The sequence below is a fragment of the Schistocerca gregaria genome, chromosome 2 (genome assembly GCF_023897955.1).
Source record: "Schistocerca gregaria isolate iqSchGreg1 chromosome 2, iqSchGreg1.2, whole genome shotgun sequence".
Lineage (NCBI taxonomy): Eukaryota > Metazoa > Arthropoda > Insecta > Orthoptera > Acrididae > Schistocerca > Schistocerca gregaria.
The window spans coordinates 252,165,383-252,189,554 of NC_064921.1; the positions used below are offsets into that span (position 1 = coordinate 252,165,383).

The window sequence follows — 24,172 nt, forward strand, 5'->3', positions numbered from 1 at the left end:
CCGTTGTTCACTGAGCTGGTATTGAAGTGCTGCTTCAAAACGTGGGCGTGGCAGGGAGGCCACGTTACATTTTAAATTAATTTTCATGCACTTAGGATGCGATTTCAACAATGAAACTTTGGGAACTTATTGCCCATGATATGATTGCGTAGGCTTCCGCGGCCAGAGTCAGTCGACATAAAAGTTTTCTAGTTATAGTGCCGCGTCATAATGTAAAAACTACTGCTGCTGCTGCTGGAGAAAAACCAACGTTTCGGCCACGATTGCAGCAGCCTTCTTCTGGGTCTAATGGTGCGTTATAGCCATGCAGTGTCCTTTATATTTTGTTGTTAGTGTTCACTGCACATACCATTACGTCATAACTTTAAAAAGGTTGTTAGTTTCATTGGTGACTTAAGGAAGAAGGAGAGGGAACTTTATTTTAATAGGTTATAGCGGTGGGGGGGAGAACGTGACCCCTGTTGTCTATTGGCTCTTGTGTTATGTACCACGATTGGTCGTCACCGTCGAATGATAAGTTTGCTATTGTTTACCAGCTGCTGGTCGTCTGCCGCGAGGCGGCAGTTACTCGGCGGTGGTGCTCGTGCCTCGTGTTGGCAGTGCGGTGTGTTGGGCTCTGACTGCTGGCAGCCAAGATGGGGCAGGCCTGAGTCCATCCTCCCTGTTCATGTTGTTCGGGTGTTTAAGTATTTCGATGGCCTCTCTGATTTTGCGTTTCGTCACGATTGGCTGCTTGGCCAACCCACAGGCTTCGCTGAATTTTATTTCTTTTCCGCAAGACTGCCAAGACCACCAATCATGGTACATAACACAAGAGCCAATAGACAACAGGGGTCACGTTCTCCCTCCACCGCATTAACCTATTAAAATAAAGTTCCCTCTCCTTCTTCCTTAAGTAACCAATGAAACTAACTACCTTTTTAAAATCATGACGTAATGGCATGCGCAGTGAACACTAACAACAAAAATACAAAGGACACTGCGTAACTATAACGCACCATTAGACCCAGAAGAAGGATGCAGCATTCGTGGCCGAAACGTTTGTTTCTCTCCAGCAGCAGTAGTTTTCACATTATGACGCGGCACTATACCCAGAAAACTTTTATGTTATTGGCCATGAGTTGTACTAACAAATAAAAAAATAAATTGAAAATTGACATTTTTGGTCAATTTCTCCACGTCCGCTACATACCTGTAGTTGTACCAGACCCAGGGGCAGGGGTTGAAGGCCGCCTTGCCGTCCCAACAGGAGTCCCGCAGCTCACGCTCCGTGTGGCCGCTGAGCGCCGCCAGCATGTTGGGGAACGTGTTGTCACCCACCTGCAAGACAGACGACGCGCTCAAACACTACCAGCCACGGGTAGACGGGCCAGGATGACACGCAGCTGATTATCACGAGTCTCAGTTCTCCAGTACGACCACAGTATTTTGAGCAGGGTCTTGGCAGGAACGTAGCCACTGCACATTTTGGCTGGTAGCGGTCTTCATGGGAAGGTACAGTCGCAAGAACACCGGACGGCCATATGGCCGTGCGAGAGGGGACAACGTCGCGTGCGACGTATGGTACTGCCGTATCGTACTGCGTCTGCGGCAGCAGTTGCCACCACAGTAACACAAAGCATGGTTAAAAAGCGGTTGCTTCAAGAACAGCTCCGAGCCAGAAGCCCAGTAGCGTGCATTGCACTGACCCCAAACCGCCACCATTTGCGACTGGAGCGAGAACTCGTTAGACGGCAAAGTACAGGTTTCCTTATCTACATCTACCTGTACATTTATACTCCGCAAGCCACCCAACGGTGTGTGGCGGAGGGCACTTTACGTGCAACTGTCATTACCTCCCTTTCCTGTTCCACTCGTGTATGGTTCGCGGGAAGAACGACTGCCGGAAAGCCTCCGTGCTCGCTCGAATCTCTCTAATTTTACATTTGTGATCTCCCCGGGAGGTATAAGTAGCGGGGAGCAATATATTCGATACCTCATCCAGAAACGCACTCTCTCGAAACCTGGACAGCAAGCTACACCGCGATGCAGAGTCTACCACTTGAGTTTGCGTAACGCTATCACGCTTACCAAATGACCCTGTGACGAAACGCGTCGCTCTTCTTTGGATCTTCTCTATCTCCTCCGTCAACCCGACCTGGTACGGATCCCACACTGATGAGCAATACTCAAGCATAGGTTGAACGAGTGTTTCGTAAGCGACTTCCTTTGTTGATGGACTGCATTTTCTAAGGACTCTCCCAATGAATCTCAGCCTGGTACCCGCCTTTCCAACAATTAATTTTATATCATCATTCCACTTCAAATAGTTCCGCACGCATACTCCCAGATATTTTACAGAAGTAACTGCTACCAGTGTTTGTTCCGCTATGATGTAATCATACAATAAAGGATCGTTCTTTCTATGTATTCGCAATACATTATATTTGTCTATTTTAAGGCTCAGTTGCCACTCCCTGCATCAAGTGCAAACCGCTGCAGATCTTCCTGAATTTCGCTACAATTTTCTAATGCTGCAACTTCTCCGTATACTACAGCATCATCCGCGAAAAGCCGCATGGAACTTCCGACACTATCTACTAGATAATTTGTATATATATTGTGAAAAGCAATGGTCCCATAACACTCCACTGTGGCACGCCAGAGGTTACTTTAACGTCTGTAGACGTCTCTCCATTGTTAACAACATGCTGTGTTCTGTTTGCTAAAAATTTTGCAATCCAGGCACACAGCTAGTCTGATATTCCGTAGGCTGTTACTTTGTTTATCAGGCGACAGTGCGGAACTGTATCGAACGGCTTCCGGAAGTCAAGGAAAATAGCATCTACCTGGGAGCCTGTATCTAATATTTTCTGAGTCTTATGAACGAATAAGGCGAGTTGGGTGTCACACGATCGCTGTTCCCGGAATCCATGTTGATTCCTACAGAGTAGATTCTGGGTTTCCAGAAACGACATGTTACGCGAGCAAAAACCCTGTTCTAAAATTCTACAACAAATCGACATCAGAGATATATGTCTATAGTTTTGCGCATCTGCTCGACGACCCTTCTTGATATCTGGGACTACATGTGCTCTTTTCCAATCATTTGGAACCTTCCGTTCCTCTAGAGACTTGCGGTACACGGCTCTTAGAAGGGAGCCAAGTTCTTTCGCGTACTCTGTGTAGAATCGAATTGGTATCCCGTCAGGTCCAGTGGACTTTCCTCTGTTGAGTGATTCCAGTTGCTTTTCTATTCCTCGGACACTTATTTCAATGTCAGCCAATTTTTCGTTTGTGCGAGGATTTAGAGATGTTTGTTGTGTTACTCTGACGAACGCCGCTTCTATCTCGATACCAGCGATGGCCGTGTGTTGGTTAGGAAACCAGCTGAAGGGCTGCAACCAGCCTGTCTGCGTGCTGGACACACCGGACCTGCACCTGGCCTTACGCCATGGAGCGTAATTTCGTATGACGGTAGGAGGATTTCGGTGGTTATCCCAAGCATCTTGGCTGTAAATCTGTATTTCAATCTGGTGATTCGACCTGTTGTGCTGTTGTTCTTGTGGTCTTCAGTGCAGAGACTGGTTTGATGCAGCTCTCCATGCTACTCTATCCTGTGCAAGCTTCTTCATCTGTGCCTACTGCAACCTACATCCTTCTGAATCAGTGTATTCATCTCTTGGTCTCCCTCTACGATTTTTACCCTCCACGCTGTCCTCAAATACCAAATTGGTGATCCCTTGATGTCTCAGAATATGCCCTACCAACTGATCCTTTCTTCCAGTCAAGTTGTGCCACAAATTTCTCTTCTCTCCAATTCTATTCAATACATCCCCATTAGTTATGTGATCTACCCATCTAATCCTCAGCATTCTTCTGTAGCAACACGTTTCGAAAGCTTCTATTCTCTTCTTATCTAAACTATTTATCGTCCAAGTTTCACTTCCATACATGGCTACACTCCACACAAATACTCAAAGACGACTTCCTGACACTTATACTCGAGCGAGCGCGGTGGCGCAGTGGTTAGCACACTCTACTCGCATTCGGGAAGACGACAGTTCAATCTCGCGTCCGGCCATCCTGATTTAGGCATTCCGTGATTTCCCTAAATCGCTCCAGGCAAATGCCTGGATGGTTCCTTTGAGAGGGCACGGCCGATTTCCTTCCCCGTCCTTCCCTAATCCGATGAGACCGTTGACCTCGCAGTTTGGTCTCTTCCCCGATTCAACCCAACTTATACTCGACGTTAATAAATTTCTCTTCTTCAGAAACGCTTTCCTTGCTATTGCCAGTCTTACATTTTATATCCTCTCTACTTCGACCATCATCAGTTACTTTGCTCCCCAAATAGCAAAACTCATTTACTACTTTAAGTGTCTCATTTCCTAATCTAATTCCCGCATCACCGCCCGATTTAATTCGACTACATTCCATTATCATCTTTTTGCTTTTGTTGATGTTCATCTTACATCCTCCTTTCAACACACTGTCCATACCATTCAGCTGCTCTTCCAGGTCCTTTGCTGTCTCTCACAGAATTACAATGTCATAGGCGAACTTCAAAGTTTTTATTTCTTCCCTGTTGTGCTATCATCATGAATTGCGTTCCAGGGGGTGTTTTCAAACAGTACAATGCTCGCCTACATACCGCTGTTGTAACCCAACAAGCTCTACAGAGCGTCGAAATGTTGCCTTGGCCCACTCGATCACCAAATCCGTCTCAACTCGAGCATTTATGGGATATTTTGGGACGACAACTCCAGCGTCATCCACAAATAGTACCGTCCTTGTATTGACCGATCATGTGCAATAAGCATAGAACTCTATTCCACAAACTGATATACAGCACCTGTACAACACATTGCATTCAACACTCGTGGTTACATCAGCTATTAATGTACTAGTATTTTACATTTGCAATTGCTTTTCTTGTGCTTACATTAACCTGTGATCTTGCACCGTTAATCACTTATATTACGTAGAGAGTTTTATTCCTGAAATTTCACTTTACTTTACATTAATTATTTTTTGGTGCTGGATTTTCTTTTCCATCGGTGTATTTTCTGTTATTGTATAAAACGTTATTCTGCCAAGAAGTTTATCTGAAATGTCTGTTCGGGGTTGGGTGTCACAAAAACTTCGAGAATGGTTGTCACACGTGGCAACCTATCGCGGCACGTTCTTTTAATAGTTTTTTTTGCTTGTTTCAGGTAAAGATGGTGACAAATCATGAAAAAGACAAATCGAGGAGCAGTTTCTTCATGCACCATGCTTGCTGCATTTAGGAAGGTAAAAACCAGTGGTTATCATTCATAAAGTTGCAGTTGATTATCAAATCAGGTATCAAAAAGACATAGTGAGAAAAGTCCCCAAGACTAAACTGACGATGGAAATGTAGTTTAGATTTTCACCACCGTTAGCTATTTTACAAACGAGGAAGCGTCTCTTTTGAAGACGAAAGGGAACTAAAGAAATATCTTCTTCAAGCTGCCGATGTTTAGTGCGGTTTCACACCAAAAGATAGCAACACCTTCTCATATGAACTTTTCCTGGCAAATTCTGTTAACTGCCGTAAGGCCCAGCGAAGTACACAGTTATGATTTTGTGGTAGAACCTTTACCAAAGGTTGGTGATGGGAAAAATACGAACAGAAACAACCACCGAAAAAGAAATACAGCCGTTTTAGCTGATTCATTATTTTTTTTAAAGAATTGATGAACTCGCAGAAAATGTAAGTAAAAATAAATGATTTTCTAATTAAAACGCAACTAAAACCAATAATGGAAAAAGGGGGAGAGAAAGAAAATGAACAGAAGAAAGAACGAAAAATCTCAGTCAGTGAATAAGAGGATGACGACTGCTTGTATTTAGTATCTTTTGAAACATTTTCTAACAGTAAAGCTAAGGAAAAATGGATCCAGTGTGCAGACTGTGGGAAGTCAGCTCATGATTTATGTCCACCTGCGATAAATAACTGTTAAACATGTAAAAATTGTGATAGTGTGCTCGAAAGTGACTAGGGTAATGTAGGACATTTTCTTAAATATTTACTTATATTTGTACTTTTGTGTCTAAATTGGTCTTAAATAGGTATTAGTGCTTTATCACTATCATTGCTTGTTTTTTCTGCTCCTAGGACACGTTTTTTAATAAACAACTTCCTTTCTCCGACAAAAATAACCTGTGACAACAATTCCAGTGTCTGAGACAACCAACATTGTAACCAAACTGGAATCGTGGGAGAACGTCAAAAAAGTTAGTGCGACAGAACCTATTTTTCCTTAAAAACAAAATGCTGCTAAGCCCCCAAATTTATAGGAAAATATAGACAAGGGCACATACAACGAAACACACTAATTACAGAACTATAAGCAATACTTCTCCAAAATCGAAAAAAGTCGTAAATTGTAACAATCGGGCCAGGTCTCCCCTACCAACTCATACGAAAGCACCTGTTTGTGATCAGACAAGAACAAGCACAATAAACCTATGGCTTCATTTCGTTGTATGGCGCAGCACATGCACTGCTTTTACATGGGCCACAGTTCGTGGGAAACAAAAACCGATTTTCAGAAAATGATTTTTATTGCATCTTTTATTTTCGGATTTTTCTAGCGTCAGTGATCTGTCAAGAAGCTGTTCCGATTTCGACATTACGATTAAGTTGGGCTAATAGTAGGTTCATAATATTTTTAGTTATAACAAAGATAAATGCAGTTTTCTCATTACTGTAAGTCTCTTCTTCAAGAGGAAGAGGAGGAGAGTAGTATTCAAGAAAAAGAAGTTTGAAAACATTATCCACACCAATTAATGCGTGCGAAACTGTTTTATTTGACCTGTTCGATCACGAGCGTTAAGGAAAACGTTCGGAGTGGTCACTAGTGGAATATTGTTGCACTCCAAACGTTTGGAGACTTCGAATGACATTAAAATTTGTCAATGAGGAAAATACACATTCCTAGTTCTGTGTACAGAATTAGCGCATGTTTTATCGCTAGCTATTGATTGTGTACGACGGTCTTTCCACTAAAATCGAGAGCGGCTGCAGCAGTTCATAAATGACCAGCTACCCAAGATACAGGGTAATGAGATATGAGATCGACATTTCGTCCGAGAACATTCTTGTGTAAAACATTCTCTATTAACTTGCCGTTCTCACAGAAACGAAAACGCGTAAACATTGAACAATGGAGACCTATAGTATTGCTTCTTTGGGGGTGTTACTTTTACCGACATTGGTAGGGTACTAGGAAGAAGAGGCATACGACTTATTTTTAGACCTCCGAAGATGATGCGATGCTGCGTTCGATTAAGGACGGTCTTGATCTCAGCGTCCATGCAATTTGAGATAAATTGTTTGTAGGGAAACAACTACATTGGTCAGTTTATCCGTAACTTTTATGGGATGCGAAATAGACCATTCACATAAAGTCACTTGTAGGTTCATTGGTGTAGTACCAGGAAAATGCAATCAGTCTACAAAGGAGAGTGCGTACATGACACTCGTGCGACACAACATAGCACATTGCGTAAGGGTGTGGGACCCGTACCAAAGAGGTCTCACAAGCAATACTGAACACATCCCAAGTAGATTAGTAGAAATACACAGGTTTGTCCGAAGCTTGGGAAAATTTTACGGAGATGCTAATGAAGCTAAACTGCAGACGCCTGATGGAGACACAACGTGACCTGAGAAAGCCTGCTTACAAAATTTCATGAACAAGTTTTAAATAACGAATGTAGGTATATAGTAAGAGCTCCTACGTATAGCCCGGTAGGGGTCGCGAGGGCATATTACGTCTGATTACAGCCCTCATACGAGCAGAGGCGTTTCAGTAATCATTCTTCTAGCGCTACACGTTTGAATGGAACGGAAAGACCCCCTTATAACTAGTGCAACGGAAAGCACCCTCCGCCATGCATTTCACAATGGTTTGCAGAGCGTTGTTGTGGATGTAGAAGCAGATATTTCGGCCCTCTCTGTCATCGTCTTAATCGAGGTCATGTGATCGCTGTTAATCCTTCTCGCCCGATGCCCATGTATATATTTCATTCATGTCGGAATCGACATTCGCTCACCTCTTGTTGGCTTCTGCGAGTTGCCTGACTCTGGCAGAGAGAAAGCGAGCCACGCGGCAGTCTTATCGTTTGCCCCGCATGCACGAGGACCAGCAGTTGCAGATACAACACGCCGACGGTGGTGACCTTGGACTTCAGCAGGAGATCCACGAGAGACAAGGAAAAATATATCCGCCTGGCTACAAATTGTGACTGACGATAGTGATGGACTACAGAAACTGCTACAAACATTTTACGTGTCACGTAATAGCCATATTAAATAGCTGCAACGATAGGGTTTTAATTCCAGAAAACTGGGCGTGGAATACTCCATTCGTGGGACATTGCGATCCGAGTGTGCTTGAGTGAGATGTTCTGCTTCTCGTAGAGGTTGCTATGCTGATATGGCAAGTACTGTAGTTCGAACTGCTACAAGCGAATAACAGTAATTTTAAAATAGGGAAATGTGTCCTTTCTATGACCCTTCTAACAACCCTACCACTACAAAGGTCAAAATTTTAATAACGATTGTGGTAATAATTTTATCTTGGAACTCTTCCATTTGGTCCGTGTTTGCATTGAAAAACAACAATATCAGAAGTTGAGTCCGCCTTGATGCAAAAACACCTTGTTACATGTTTAATTTCTTTATTTTCCCCAAACTAGTTTCGGCGACAAATATCACCATCATCAGTGGGCTTTTTTAATCTAGAACATGCAGAGAATAGCATGGTTACACAAACAGAGTGGCACATTATTACATTTTTACTGATCGTTTTTTGAAATATACTTTTTTATACTACCTTATTTATTGCAAGTTACATGATGTTTTTGAGCATTATTTTTGCTGTTTGCATCATATTTACTCCGTGCTTATGTCACCGCTTTTATTCACGATGACATGATGTTCGTGAATAAAAACGGTGACATAAGCAAGGAGTAAATATGTTGCAAACAGCAAAAATAATGCTCAAAAACATCATGTAACTTGCAATAAATAAGGTAGTATAAAAAAGTATATTTCAAAAAACGATCAGTAAAAATGTAATAATGTGCCACTCTGTTTGTGTAACCATGCTATTCTCTGCATGTTCTAGATTAAAAAAGCCCACTGATGATGGTGATATTTGTCGCCGAAACTAGTTTGGGGAAAATAAAGAAATTAAACATATAACAAGGTGTTTTTGCATCAAGGCGGACTCAACTTCTGATAACGATTGTGGTGTTGCTCACGCTGCTACATACTGCATTTTCGGGCAACATCAGTCATATTATGTGCCAGGTGTCATTAGAGCACAGTTAATGAAGTCATTTGATGTAATAATCAAAAAACTAGGCACTAATCTTTTTGTGTTTCCCACGCTGGTCTCGTCGTAAAATCATGGCTCAATCGTTGAAAATCTAGGAGGTTATGATTCCAAGCTCGGATGCAAAAAGGCCTTGGTTTTATTCCGCTATATTCAAAAGTTTTGTCGATGCGCTTCACAAACCATTCTTGGAGATTAAACCTTTCAAAGTTAGCATAATGGTGATGTAAAAAAGTAATCAGCACTCCGAATTTAAGTTACACTTCCTTTTAATTGCTTTTATTGCAATATCACATGACACAAAAAACATCACTTCTCAATACAAAACATACTTGAAAACATCTTCCTCACAGTCACAGTTAAAGTTCACATTTTACAAGCTGACTACGTTATGCGTCTTTCCAACATGACGTCCAACACTTGACCTTTTTTAACGTCCAACTCTCTAATAAGTTAACAACTAACTAACTATCGCTTACGCTCCCAAAAATCAGAGTTACAAGTACGTCAAAGATCATAGTGACAAAAGAAAGAATACACATAAGAATAATAGCATTGCAATATAAACATATCGATGTATCAAAAGTGAAATCAAATCTGAATGTTGTCTCAGAAATATGTTAAGTAGTTAACAAAAATACAGTAGAATATTACTGTTATCGAGAGGTTCAGGTGAGGTGCCGTAATGGTTACGTAATTCATGTACCATTACACCCTTCAAAGACATTTAACTGAAAAACTTTGCATTTTGTGTAATAAACGTTTGAAGGTTAACAAACCTAAAAACTACAGCAGCGCAAGTCTCTAAAGAAATAAAAGTAAAGGAGGACGTATTGTTAAAACGCAGCAGAGTGGAAGAATTGGCACTCCTGGCAAGGTAAACAATTGAACGCTACGTCACTTCCAGTGTATCCGCACTGCATTAGTCAAATACCAAAAGCCACAGTGACGGCAGTACCAAATGATGCAACAGATAAAACAGCTTCATAATCAGATATTTGCCACGCATATATCGACGTGGCTCTTTATGTTAGTAAATACGTAGACTCAGTACACTGAGATGACGAAAATCACGGGATCGCGATATGCGAATATAGAAATAGCAACAGTATCGTATATACGACGTACAAAAGGGCAGAACATCGGCGAAGCTGTCATTTGTACTCAGGTGTCTCATGTGAAAAGGTTTTGCAGCGGACTTGATGAATCCATGCCACGTCGGGTTGTATCACTACGCTGTGCGACACGATATTAGGTGTCCCACGACTTTTGTTTCCTCAGTGTAAGAGTAAACGTCGCGATGGAATATCAGTCACATATCTTGCGTGACCTGCTGTTTGTCAATTTGAAAACGTTCGAAATCAACAATACGTACGGCATTTAAGATGTACGGTATGTAAAGTATTACTATCTAATACTCTGTGTTAGTTCTTCAGCATCTTTTGCTGCTGTAGTCTGCAGATTCCTTGATTTTCAACCATTGGGTGTACAAAAATGAATTTTTTGTAGATAAATGACTTTGATGGGTGACAGTAGAAACATGTCCCCATATTTTAAAATTAGTTTTATTCAGTTTTTGTATTTCGAGCTGGGGTACTTACATTGTGACTGTGAAGTATGAAGCATGAGAATTGGACATATCATATGTGCCTCAGCACTTTGCATTGTTCACACATTAATTGTTTACAGATGTGGTAACGATCAGAGTTACAACATATTGCAATTGGTCACTAGAGCAACGGAACCAAATCCATCAGTCTTCTTGCTAGCTTGATGCGGGCCGCTGTGATTTCGTCTTGATTTCAGAGTAGCATTTTCATCCTATGTCTTCAGTTATTTGCTAGATGTATTCCAATTTGTGTCTTACCCTACCGTTTTTATCCTCTACGGTTCCATATAGTACAATAGAAGTTATTCCCTAATGTCTTAACACGTGTAGTATGCCCTGTCCCTTCTTATCGTCAGTGGTTTCCATAGGCTCTTTTTTACGCCGATTCTGCGGAGAGCCCCCTTGTTCCTTAACCGTCCACCTAATTTTCAACATTGTTCTGTAGCACCCTATCTCAAACGCTTCGGTTCTCTTCTGTTCCAGTTTTCCAGCTGTCGATGAGTCACTGCCATACAATGCTGTTCTCCAAACGTACATTATCAGAAATTTCTTCTTCAAATTGAGATCTATGATTTATAGTAATAGAATTCTCTTGGCCAGGAATGCCCCCTTTACCTGTGCCACTCTGCTTTTTATGTTCTCTTTGGTTTATCCGTCGCTGGTTATTTTGCTTCCAAAGTAGCAAAATTCCTTAACCTCGTCTACTTCGACGCCACAAAGTTTCGTATTAAGTTCCTCACTTTTCGCCTTTCTTCTGTTTCTCATTACTCTCGTCTTTTCCGATTTATTCTCATTCCATATTCTGTACTAATGAGACAGTTCATTTCAGTCAACAGATTCTGTAATTCTTCTTCACTTTCACTAAAGATAGAAATATCATCTGTAAATCTTATCATTAATAACCTTTCACAATGAACTTTAATTCTCCTTTTGAACCTTTCTTCTGTTTCCTTCACTTCTTCTTCGATGTTTACGTTGAACAATGCGGCGAAAGAATGCATCCCTGTCTTATACTTTTTTCATCCGAGCACTTAGTTCTTAGTTTTCCAGTCTTATGGTACTTTCTTGGTTCTTGTACAGATAGTTTATTGCTCGTCTTTCCCTACAGCTTACCCCTATTTTTCTCAGAATCCTATGAACGTGTCTATTTTTCTTCAGTCTTGCTTCTTTTATAAATTTCAGAGTCATAACTGCCTCTCTGGCGCCTGTACCTTCCCTAAAGCCAAACTGATTGTCATGTAACAGATATCCTCAATTTTCTTTCTCATTCTACTGCATATTATTCTTGTCAGCAGCTTGGATGCATGAAATGTTAATCTGATTGCGCGATAGTTTTCTCACATATCTGCCTTTGCCGTCCTCGGAATTGTGTGGATCATATTTTTTCGAAGGTATGGAGGTATGTCGACAGTCGCAGAGTCTACACACCAACTGGATAGTTGTTTCGTTGCCATTTACCCCAATGAGCTCAGAAATTCTGGTGGAATGTTATGCATCTCATCTGCCTTATTAGATCTCATGTCTTCCAGAGCTCTTTTAAATTTTGACTTTAATACTGGATCCCCTCTGTCTTATCTGCTCCACATTCTTTTTTTATCATCACACAAGTTATCCTCCTCATAGACATCTTCAGTGTACTCTTTGCAAGTATCCGCCCTTTCCTCTGCGTTTAACACAGGAATTTCCATTGCACTCTTTATGTTACCATCCTTGCTTCGAATTTCACCGAAGGATGTCTTCACTTTTTATGATGAGCAAGTCCTTCTAAGGATTATTACTTTTTTCTCTTCGTATTTTTTCATGCAGCTATTTCGTCTTGGCTTCCTCTTTCCTTCATTCGTCATTGATTTATATTGCTGTGTGCCTATCTTTTCATGAACATTGTTTTACTTCCCCCTTCGTCGATCAGATCAATTGAAGTGTTTCTTTTGTTACATAAGGTTTCTTCGGCGTCACCTTCGTTCTACCTGTGTCTGACCGTCCAACATCTATGACTATTCTTCTTCATTATCATCATCATCATCATCATTTTTTTTAGATGTATACTCCTGTTCAACTGCCTACTATTATACGAATATTCCGTATCACAGTATCCACATCCTTAGCGAACTTCAAATGGATCTCATCATTCCCCGGTATTTCAGGTTCCCACTTTCTTCCACATTGATTCTTCCGTACGATTCTCTTGAACTGCAGCCTACTCTTCATTACTACCGAATTATGATCCGAGTCTGTATCTGGTCCTGGGTACAGTCGAATATCTGATTTCGGAATCTCTGCCTCACAATACGTAAACCAACTGGAGGCTTTCCGTGCCTTCGAGTCTTTTCGAAGTTTATCTCCCACACTTGCTGGATCTTGCCCACTCGTCGCTAACAGGGTGCCAAACGGATGCTGCGTCCTCGGAATGATATACAACAATTCAATCAAATAACGTTAGTAGTTTTATATCTATAAAGCAGATTAACAACACTTAACTTACATCGGTGTACCAAGTGACATGCAAACAGTAAGATTCTTCGCTATAGTCAAGTCCAAGTAAGCACTTGATACGGATCACTACTAAGCACTACTGTCCACATACTGAGCTGGCAGGAGCGACACTTATATTCATTTCTTGCAGAGGGCGCCCCTGGAGCGGCGCGGTCCATGTCAGCAGGCTATTGGCTGACGTTTACTCACCGCCTTCTCTGGTCTTCCGTTCTTCATCTTGTGGTTACGCCAGAACACTTGTGATCATGAAACAGAGTATTCATTATCACAGTCCGAGATTTACTGCAGACGTCAGTTTGTCGCTTCTCTCATTCCTACTGCCTAGTCCGTATTCTCCAGTATCTGTTTATTCTACTCTTTCCCCTACAACCACATTCCAATCGCCCATAAATATTAGATTTTCATTTCCTCTTACGTACTGAATTACCCCCTTGAGTATCCTGATGTACTTTATGTCTTCATCTACTGTTATGTCTTCATCTACTGCTTGCGACGTCGACATGTATACCTGTGGTCGGTATTGGTCTGCTGTCGATTTTGTTCGCAGTAGCTCACACTGTGCCTACGTCCCTGTTCATAACGGTTCCTACACCCGTTGTGCCATTTTCTGCGGCTGTTGATATTACCCTAAATTCATCTGACCAGAAATCCTTGTTCAAATGGTTCAAATGGCTGTGAGCACTACCAGTCCCCTAGAACTTAGAACTACTTAAACCTAACTAACCTAAGGCCATCACACACATCCATGCCCGAGGCAGGATTAGAACCTGCGACCGTAGCAGTCGCGCGGTTCCGGACTGCGCGCCTAGAACCACTAGAACACCGCGACCGGCAAATCCTTGTCTTCTTTCCATTTCATTTCAGTGGTCCCCACTATATCTAGATCGAGCACCTGCATTTCTCTTTCCCGATTATCTAGTTTTCCTACAATTTTCAACTTCTAACATTCCAAGCTGCGATTTCTAGAATGTTATCCTTTCCGTTGGTTATTCCATTTTTTTCTCATGGTCATCTCCCCCTTGAAAGCTCCCTCTCGGAGATCCGAATGGGTTCGAATTTGGAATCTTTTGCCAACGGAGAGATCATCATGATACTTTTTCAGTTTCAGGCCACATGTGCTCTGGATACACGTTCTGTGCCTTTAGTCCAGTGATTTCAGTTACCTCCGACATCCTCATGTCGTTTATCGTTGCTGTTTTTCTTCCGCCGTTTGGGGAGCAGTTTCCCACCACAAGCGCAAGAGAGAGCCCCGAACATTTGTCCATTGCTCCGCCCTCCTTGACAATGTCGTTCGCAAAAAAGTCCTGTGGAGACGAATTTAAAATAAACCTCACGAACTTTACATTTTATTATTTTATTTTTTGTTAACTGATTCCTCAAGTTGCCTTTTCGTTCGCCGGCCAATGTGGCCGAGCGGTTCTAGGCACTACAGTCTGGAACCGCGTGACCGCTACGGTCGCAGGTTCGAATCCTGCCTCGGGCATGGATATGTGTGATGTCCTTAGGTTAGTTAGGTTTAAGTAGTTCTGCGTTCTAGGGGACTGATGACCTCAGTATTTAAGTCCCATTGTGCTCAGAGCCCTTTTTGAACCTTGTCGTTGGACGTGATGATATAAGTGTCTGATTCTATTCATCTTATGAGACAGATCTCGCTCTTCTTTGAGCGACGTTTTCTCCTCGGCAAAAGGCGCCGGTAATTGCTGTTTTCAAGGAGAGTTCGTCATACAGGTATTCGCAGTTTTAGGACTACATCGCTGGCGTCAGTCTCCTGCAGACTTAAGGAAAGTCTTTTATGCTAATAGCATTCAGATATTCCTTGACTTCCAGGAAACATTGAGCACAGTTCCGCAATGTCGCTTAATGAACTAAATATGAGTTAATAAAATATCAGACCATCTGCGTGAACTGATTCAAGACTTCCTAATAAAATGGCATTCAGTATTTCGTTATTAGTAGAGTAAATATTCGGAGCATCCCGAGAGAGTACTGTAGGTCCGGTTGTGATCAGTATATACGAGATCCGGTGGATAACGTCGGAAGATCAGTGAAGCTGTTCGCGGATGACGCTGATGGTGAATACAGGGAGGATGCAAAGCTGTAGCGAGGAGCAGAATGTCCTGAAGAGGATTAAAGTTTGATGCAGAGACTTGCGGGTGGTGTAAATAAGCGTAACGTTTTGCGCACGAATTGGCGGGCAGATCCACCACTCATTTTACTCTTCGCGTACAAGCGATATCAACGCAGAACAACAGCGCCAGCTTGAACTAACAACTGTAAACGACAGTATTGCTTTAGTGCCGTCAGTTGTGACCAGGCAGCGTCAAGTAGTGGCCGTGCGACAGTATTCTGTCAAAGTTGTTGTCACAAATCGAGATGAAGCACCAAACATCTCTAAATCAAGTGTTTTAAGAGTATCTGCAGAATGTTTTTAAGAAAGGTAAAGCGACGGCAAAGTTTGTCCCGTACACTTTGACTCCCGAACAAAAACTGACGACGCATGGACGTCAACCGCGACTTGATTGAAATAGAAAACGTGGACAATTATTTTGTGGAAGCGACCATCACGGGTGACGAACCTCGGTGCTGAATACGAACATACGACAGAACGACAAACTGCTCAATAGGCCGCTGATGGTTTGCCAAGAGCGAAGGTGTAAATGCGGCGCGCGAGTGTGAACACACGAGAAAAGGACATTTATGGCAGTTTCGCATCGTTGTATCAACGTTCTGTGCGGTGCACTCAAGTGGGTAGGGACTGAAACGTTAATATAAATAATAAAATGCTGTCTTGAACAATCATTTTAAGAACAATGATAAAAATGTGGACAGACAGCACAGTTAAAAATACTTTAGAAAGTCTTGAACACGAAAACAATTGAAAAATCACTGGATAAAACATTGAACACCACAGAAGAGACGTTGAACATTAAAAATGGAGCACCATGCCCTTCCACTATAGCTAGAAAAAGGACCTGCGCTGGGACGGTTGATTGTAGACGAGGAGACGGATGGGTATGGAGGGAGATAAGGCAGTGGTAGTGGTGAGGATGGTGAACTGGCAATATGTGGCGACAAAGACAGGAATGGCTATGGGGGACAAGTAGAGAGGGGCAACTGGTATAAGGTGCCACAGGTTGTAGAGTAAAAGAGGGTAGGAGCGGCGGCGGACAAGGGGAAATGGATGAGGTGTAGGGGAAGAAGAGGAGGAGGAGGAAGAGGTAATTCTGGGGAGGAGGGGAGAGATGGATAGGGGAGGATAGGTTTACAATTGATAGGCCGAATTCATGGTCCGGGAGAGGAAGACAACTGAAATTTCCTTGGAGAGGATATGGAGGGTGTGCAGATGAAGGGTTGGTGTGATGTGTTGGTAGAGGCGTGGCAGCACACTGGGATTGGAAAGGAGAAGAGAGACTACAGGATTTTCGGAGTCGTGTTTGCAGATGGTGTAGGTTATTCGCAGGTGTTCATTTGATTGAGAAGAGGTGAGAATTTGATTTGGTAGTAAAGGATCCTAGTGGGGAAAGGTAAGCGGATGCGGAAAGGTGGCGGGAGAGCATGGCGTCGTGTTCGGAGTAGAATATGCTTACAAGAATGCGACGAAACACAGAGACGCGAGGAGAGTCAAAGCTAGCAGTGTGGTATTTTAGCGCTGCGATATCGCAGTACCGTTGGAAGATCGTGTAGCTAGGGTACAGGGCAGGTCAGTTGGCTCGGCTTACCTTGTTATAGCCCAGCATCTCGACGGCGTCGAGTTCCCGCAGCATGTCGGCAGTCAGAGGCATCTGGCGGTGGAAGTTGAGTCTCGAGACGGCGTCCAGACCCAGCATCAGCACGTTCACAGAGTCGTTCGCCGCCGTTTCCCCGCCGCAGGAGCCTACAGACAGAGCTGGGATAGACACAAGAACGTGCAGCCTCGCAGCGATTCTGTTTCATTGAACGTTGTCTGGGTTGTCACCGCCTGCTCCGCCTGGGGGCCGAGTTGATCATCAGCAGTTTCGGTAGTACTGGAGAAGATCGTAGGCTTTACATTACTTGGAATTCCGAACCAGTTAAGGGGGTCCAGTGGAAATCTGCTGCTGCTTATTGCTACGTATCAACGTCTCGCTGGCGAAAGGATGGCTGCTAATTGTTTGCAGAACTCTTAAAACTACAAACTGCACCTGGATTGTACATGTACGTTGTGCTGTCTTCCATTTCTATTATTAATCCGCTGTTCGCCACTTGAAGATTACATGATTGCATTGAGAAAGAAAGACGTAATTGTCAAAAGAAAAAGAGATGCTATAGCTGAAGCGCTGTGTACAGTGTTTGGTGAACTTTGGGAGACATCTAGCTACCGATGTTGAAAGAAGAAGAAGGAGGCGGCAAAACAAGGACCTTAAGTACTATGTGTCAGATTGCCTTCTGGAATAACTGTTTCACACGGTATCACAGTAGGAGCACGTATGTGACTGTGACATGCGACACTTGAATTTACATCTACATCTACATGACTACTCTGCATATCACATTTAAGTGCTTGGCAGAAGGTTCATCGAACCACAATCATACTATCTCTCTACCATTCCACTCCCTAACAGCGCGCGGGAAAAACGAACACCTAAACCTTTCTGTTCGAGCTCTGATTTCTCGGATTTTATTTTGATGATCATTCCTACCTATGTAGGTTGGGCTCAACGAAATATTTTCGCATTCGGAAGAGAAAGTTGGTGACTGAAATTTCGTAAAAAGTTCTCGCCGTGACGAAAAAAGTCTTTGCTGTAAAGACTTCCATCCCAATTCGCTACCATATCTGCCACACTCTCTCCCCTATAACGTGATAATACAAAACGAGCTGCCCTTTTTTGCACCCTTTCGATGTCCTCCATCAATCCCACCTGGTAAGGATCCCACACCGCGCAGCAATATTCTAACAGAGGACGAACGAGTGTAGTGTAAGCTGTCTCTTTAGTGGACTTGTTGCATCTTCTAAGTGTCCTGCCAATGAAACGCAACCTTTGGCTCGCCTTCCCCACAATATTATCTATGCGGTCTTTCCAACTGAAGTTGTTCGTACTTTTAACACCCAGGTACTTAGTTGAATTGACAGCCTTGAGAATTGTACTATTTATCGAGTAATCGAATTCCAACGGATTTCTTTTGGAACTCATGTGGATCATCTCACACTTTTCGTTATTTAGCGTCAACTGCCACCTGCCACACCATACAGCAATCTTTTACAAATTGCTTTGCAACTGATATTGGTCTTCGGATGACCTTACTAGACGGTAAATTACAGCATCATCTGCGAACAACCTAAGAGAACAGCTCAGATCTTCACCCAGGTCATTTATATAGATCAGGAACAGCAGAAGTCCCAGGACGCTTCTCTGGGGAACACCTGATATCACTTCAGTTTTACTCGACGATTTGTCGTCTATTACTACGAACTGCGACCTTGCTGACAGGAAATCACGAATCCAGTCGCACAACTGAGACGATACCCCACAGGCCCGCAGCTTGATTAGAAGTCGCTTGTGAGGAACGGTGTCAAAAGCTTTCCGGAAATCTAGAAATACGGAAACAACTTGAGATCCCCTGTCGATAGCGGCCATTACTTCATGCGAATAAAGAGCTAGCTGCGTTGCACAAGAGCGATGTTTTCTGAAACCATGCTGATTACGTATCAATAGATCGTTTCCTTCGAGGTGATTCATAATGTTTGAATACAGTATATGCTCCATAACCCTACTGCAAACCGACGTCAATGATATAGGTCTGTAGTTAGATGAATTACTCCTACTACCCTTCTTAAACATTGGTGCGACCTGCTCAATTTTCCAATCTGTAGGTACAGATCTATCGGCGAGCAAGCGGTTGTATATGAGTGCTAAGTAGGGAGCTATTGTATCAGCGTAATCTGAAAGGAACCTAATCGGTATACAATCTGGACCTGAAGACTTGCCCGTATCAAGCGGTTTGAGTTGCTTCGCAACCCCTAAGGTATCGACTTCTAAGAAACTCATGCTAGCAGCTGTTCGTGTTTTAAATTCTGGAATATTCCATTCGTGTTTCTTGGTGAAGGAATTTCGGAAAACTGCGTTCAATAACTCCGCTTTAGCGGCACAGTCGTCGGTAACAGTACCATCGGCACTGCGCAGCGAAGGTATTGACTGCGTCTTGCCGCTTGTGTACTTTACATACGACCAGAATTTCTTCCGATTTTATACCAAATTTCGAGACAATGTTTCGTTGTGGAACATATTAAAGGCATCTCGCATTGAAGTCCGTGCCAAATTTCGCGCGTCTGTAAATTTTAGTCAATCTTTGGGATTTCGCGTTCTTCTGAACTTCGCATGCTTTTTCCGTTGCTTCTGCAACAGCGTTCGGACCTGTTTTGTGTACCACGAGGGATCCGTTCCATCTCTTACCAATTTATGAGGTATGAATCTCTCAATTACTGTTGCTACTATGTCTTTGAATTTGAGCCACATCTCGTCTACATTTGCATAGTCAGTTCGGAAGGAATGGAGATTGTCTCTTAGGAAGGCTTCTAGTGACACTTTATCCGCTTTTTTAAATAAAATTATTTTGCGTTTGTTTCTGGTGGATTTGGAAGAAACGGTATTGAGCCTAGCTACAACGACCTTGTGATCACTAATCCCTGTATCAGTCATGATGCTCTCTATCAGCTCTGGATTGTTTCTGGCTAAGAGGTGAAGTATGTTTTCACAACCATTTACAATTCGCGTGGGTTCGTGGACTAACTGCTTGAAATAATTTTCGGAGAAAGCATTTAGGACAATCTCGGAAGATGTTTTCTGCCTACCACCAGTTATGAACAAGTATTTTTGCCTACATATCGAGGGAAGGTTGAAGTCCCCACCAACTACAACCGTATGAGTGGGGTATTTATTTGCTACGAGACTCAAATTTTCTCTGAACTGTTCCGCAACTATATCATCGGAGTCTGGGGGTCGGTAGAAGAAGCCAAGCTTTTAAGTATATCCTCCACCCATACCAATTGGCACGGAGTATCTACTTCTACTTCACTACAAGATAAACCACTACTGACGGACACAAACACTCCACCACCAGTTCCGCCTAATCTATCTTTCCTTAACACTGTCTGAGACTTCGTAAAAATTTCTGCAGTACTTATTTCAGGCTTTAGCCAGCTTTCTGCACCTATAACGATTTCAGCTTCTGTGCTTCCTCTTAGCGCTTGAAGCTCAGGGACTTTCCCAGCACAACTACAACAATTTACAACTAGAATTCCGACTTCCTTGATCCAAGCACGTCCTGTATTATCCATGCACCCTTTGAGATTGCAGCCCATGCCGTACTTTCCCGAGGCGTTCTAACCTAAAAAACCGCCCAGTCCACGCCACACAGCCTCCGCTACCCGTGTAGCCGCCAGCTGAGTATAGTGAACTCGAAACCCCACCACCCTATGGCGCAAGTCAAGGAATCTGCAGCCAACACGGTCGCAAAACCGTCTGAGCCTCTGATTCAGACCCTCCACCCGGCTCTGCACCAAAGGTCCGCAGTCGGTTCTGTCAACGATGCTGCAGATGGTGAGCTCTGCCTTCATCTCGTAAGCAAGACCGGCAGCCTTCACCAAATCAGATAGCCGCTGGAATCCAGAGAGAATTTCCTCAGATCCAAAGCGACACACATCATTAGTGCCGACATGTGCCACCACCTGCAGCTGGCTGCACCCTGTGCTCTTCATGGCATCCGGAAGGACCCTTTCCACATCAGGAATGACTCCTCCCGGAATGCACACGGAGTGCACACTGGATTTCTTCCCCTCCTTAGCCGCGTAATGATAGAGAGCTTGTCAAGATTTGGAATAATCAATCTGATCCAAGTGCTTTTCTGGAAATATATATCATACACAAAAATACAGGATGATCATTCACGTCCTTACCACTGAGACATATAAGTTCCAAGTCAAAATACTAGTGGGTCAAACACAAGGTTATTTGTAAACACCTCTGGGATTTTATAAGACGACTGCGTGAAGATTAGAAGACATGTAGATAAACATACATGTCCACAGGCCATGTCTCCAAATTTCAGTTCATAATATACCTATACAGCTAGGGGTGGAGGGTACCATGTACCTATACTAATCCTTCCCTTTCCTTTCCCATAAGCAAATGGAGCAAGAGAAAACAATTGTCTGTTCGCCGAAGTATGAACCCTAACGTCTCGTATCTTATCTTCGTGGTCCTTACGTGAAATGTATGTTACGAGAAATGTATGTTGGCGGCAGTAGAATAGTTCTGCACTCAGCTCCAAATACCGGCGCTACAAATTTTCTTTATAGCAGCCCGCCTCTGAGTTGCCACGGATCCCCACTACTGGAGCAATACTCAAGAGCAGCTCGGACTAGCGTCCTGTATGCTTACACCTCTGCAGATGAACCAGACTTTCCCAGAATTCTCCCAATAAACTGAAGTCGACCGTTCACCTTCCTTACCACAACCCTCACATGCTCTTTCCATTTCATATCGCTTTGGAACGTTGCGCCCACATATTTAAATGACGTGATATGTCGAACAGGACACTACTAATGCTGTATCAGAACATTACGGATTTGTTTTTCCTACTGATCCACATTAACATACGTTTTTCTACATTTAGAGCTTGCTGTTATTCATCACAGCAAGCAGAAATAATTTCTAAGTTATCTTGTATCGACCTACAGTCTCTAAACTTCGCCACCTTCCCCCACACCACAGCATCCTCAGCAAACAACGGCAGATTGCTGCCCACCCTATCCGCCGGATAATCTACGTATACAGCGGTTCTATCACGCTTCCCTGGGGCATTCCTGATGACACCTTTGTCTCTGATGAGCAGCCGCCGTCGAGGGCAACGTACTGGGTTATATTACTTAAGAAGTGGCGAGTTATCACTGGGGTGCTGGCGTGTTACAAGATGTACACAAATCATCCGCTCCTTACTCTCGCATCGAATTAGTTCGCGCCTGTAGAGTAGGCAACCCAACGAACTGATTTGCAAAGCAGGCTGCTGTTGCGCCTTCACTGATGTCAATGAGCTGCACACGCGTGTCGATACAGGGCACCTGTAATGACAAATAAAAACTTTGGAGAGGTACTTTATCCACTGATGAGTATCTGTTTTCGGTATATCTTTTAGTTTTTGTGCAGTCGCCCTCCCCCGGAGGTACTGAAGAGTTTTTTCCTATATTCTCACTCGGACTACGGCATTTATTAAAATAAGCATACATCTATTTCTTCCACTGCGAAAAAAAAGAGGTCTGGTAGTGGAAGCTGCAGTGCGGTACTGACCGTCAGCAGCGGAGCAGTTGTAGGCGGGCCTGGTGAGGGGCACGAAGGCGTGCAGGTCGTGCCAGCGCTCGCCAGGGCACGAGACGCGCACGAACTCGGGACCGCCGCCCTCGCTGTCCAACACACGCAGCCCGGGCGCCGGCAGCGGCATGCACCCATTCGTCACCCTGCGGACACACGGCGCAACGTGCGATGGAAGCAGCCAATGTCTGCACCCTGCAGGACTGACATTTTGACAGGAGCATACGAAGAAGCGGAGCAGCCGCTTCATCCCGCACAGAACGCACGCGTAAACTCAAGTATACTCTACACTTGGGCGAACACCAGCAAATAAGAACTCCGTCAGGCGCAAACGGTAGGGGAGCGCGAGCGAACAGCATTCACTTGGAGATCGCTCGTGTTCAGCTCTATGCACACGAGCGAGTAGCAGTCGCACGTGCTCGCTGTGAGGTCGACCCGTCAGAAATCTTTTCAGTGCACACACGGCGACATCGCAGCGATAAAGACGTGGCTGTATTACATTATGGTTCAAATAGCTCTGAGCCCTATGGTCATCAGTCCCCTAGAACTTAGAACTACTTAAACCTAACTAACCTAAGGACACCATCACGAGGCTGTATTACATTATAAGCCAGCCAGTATGAACGTAGGCAGAAGAAATCAGGCAGAGTTTGCTTATTTGCTTTATGAATACATAAAGAAACGCAACGTCAGGTTTTGCACTCAGCCACTGGTTAGTTCACGGATACTGAAAAGAGCATTCGCGTCACTATTTAGAGATTTAAGATATCATGATGAGGTCCCATACTCCGAGGAGCGTAGTGAACGATGCAGGAGACCCGCACCGACGTACTAGGCAAGGTCCTAGCAGAGATGGTTTGCCATTGCCTTACTCCGACCGTAATGGCTATGAATGATGATGATGATGAAGACAACAACCAGTCATCTCAAGGCAAGAAAAATCCCTGACCCCGCCGCGTATCGAACTTTACTGTTAGCGCTGTTAAATGGTGCTGTGTCCTTGACAATTAGTGCCGTTCCAGAGATAGTTTTAAATATGAAGACCCTAATGAGCCGTGCGTTGATCGTGTTCGGGCCATCTCTTATTTAACACCCTGTTATATCCGTACTGCGGCCTCGTTATGTTAATTTTCAGTTACTGGTGTGAGTTGCTGTCTTGCCTGCCCATGAGCGGCAGCAGCAGCGCTTACCGATATAGGCGCTGCCGTATTATCTTTGCTGGACTACTATTACTTCCTGGTCGTCGTGTGTCGTCCAACTAGTTGGAACGCGACAGCAGTGCAGTCAGTACCGGGCAATGAAGTCAGTTGGAACGTGCCAGCTGTGGAGTTCGGACCTGGCAGTCGGGCAGCGGCAGAAGTTCGGTCGGTTTGGAGCGGCAGTGAGGTTCGGATAGC

The 24,172-nt window shown here is 43.6% G+C and overlaps 1 protein-coding gene across 1 annotated transcript in view; it reads right to left on the minus strand.

Annotated features, from left to right (window-relative positions):
• Nucleotides 1-24,172, minus strand: part of LOC126336801 (uncharacterized) — a 156,433-nt gene that overhangs the window by 45,342 nt on the left and 86,919 nt on the right. Inside the window, exons 4-6 of the mRNA XM_050000836.1 lie at nt 22,755-22,921; nt 17,172-17,326; nt 1,193-1,320 (exon numbers count right to left, since the gene is read on the minus strand). Coding sequence (XP_049856793.1) covers nt 1,193-1,320; nt 17,172-17,326; nt 22,755-22,921 — 450 coding nt within the window. The remainder of the gene's footprint in view (nt 1-1,192; nt 1,321-17,171; nt 17,327-22,754; nt 22,922-24,172) is intronic.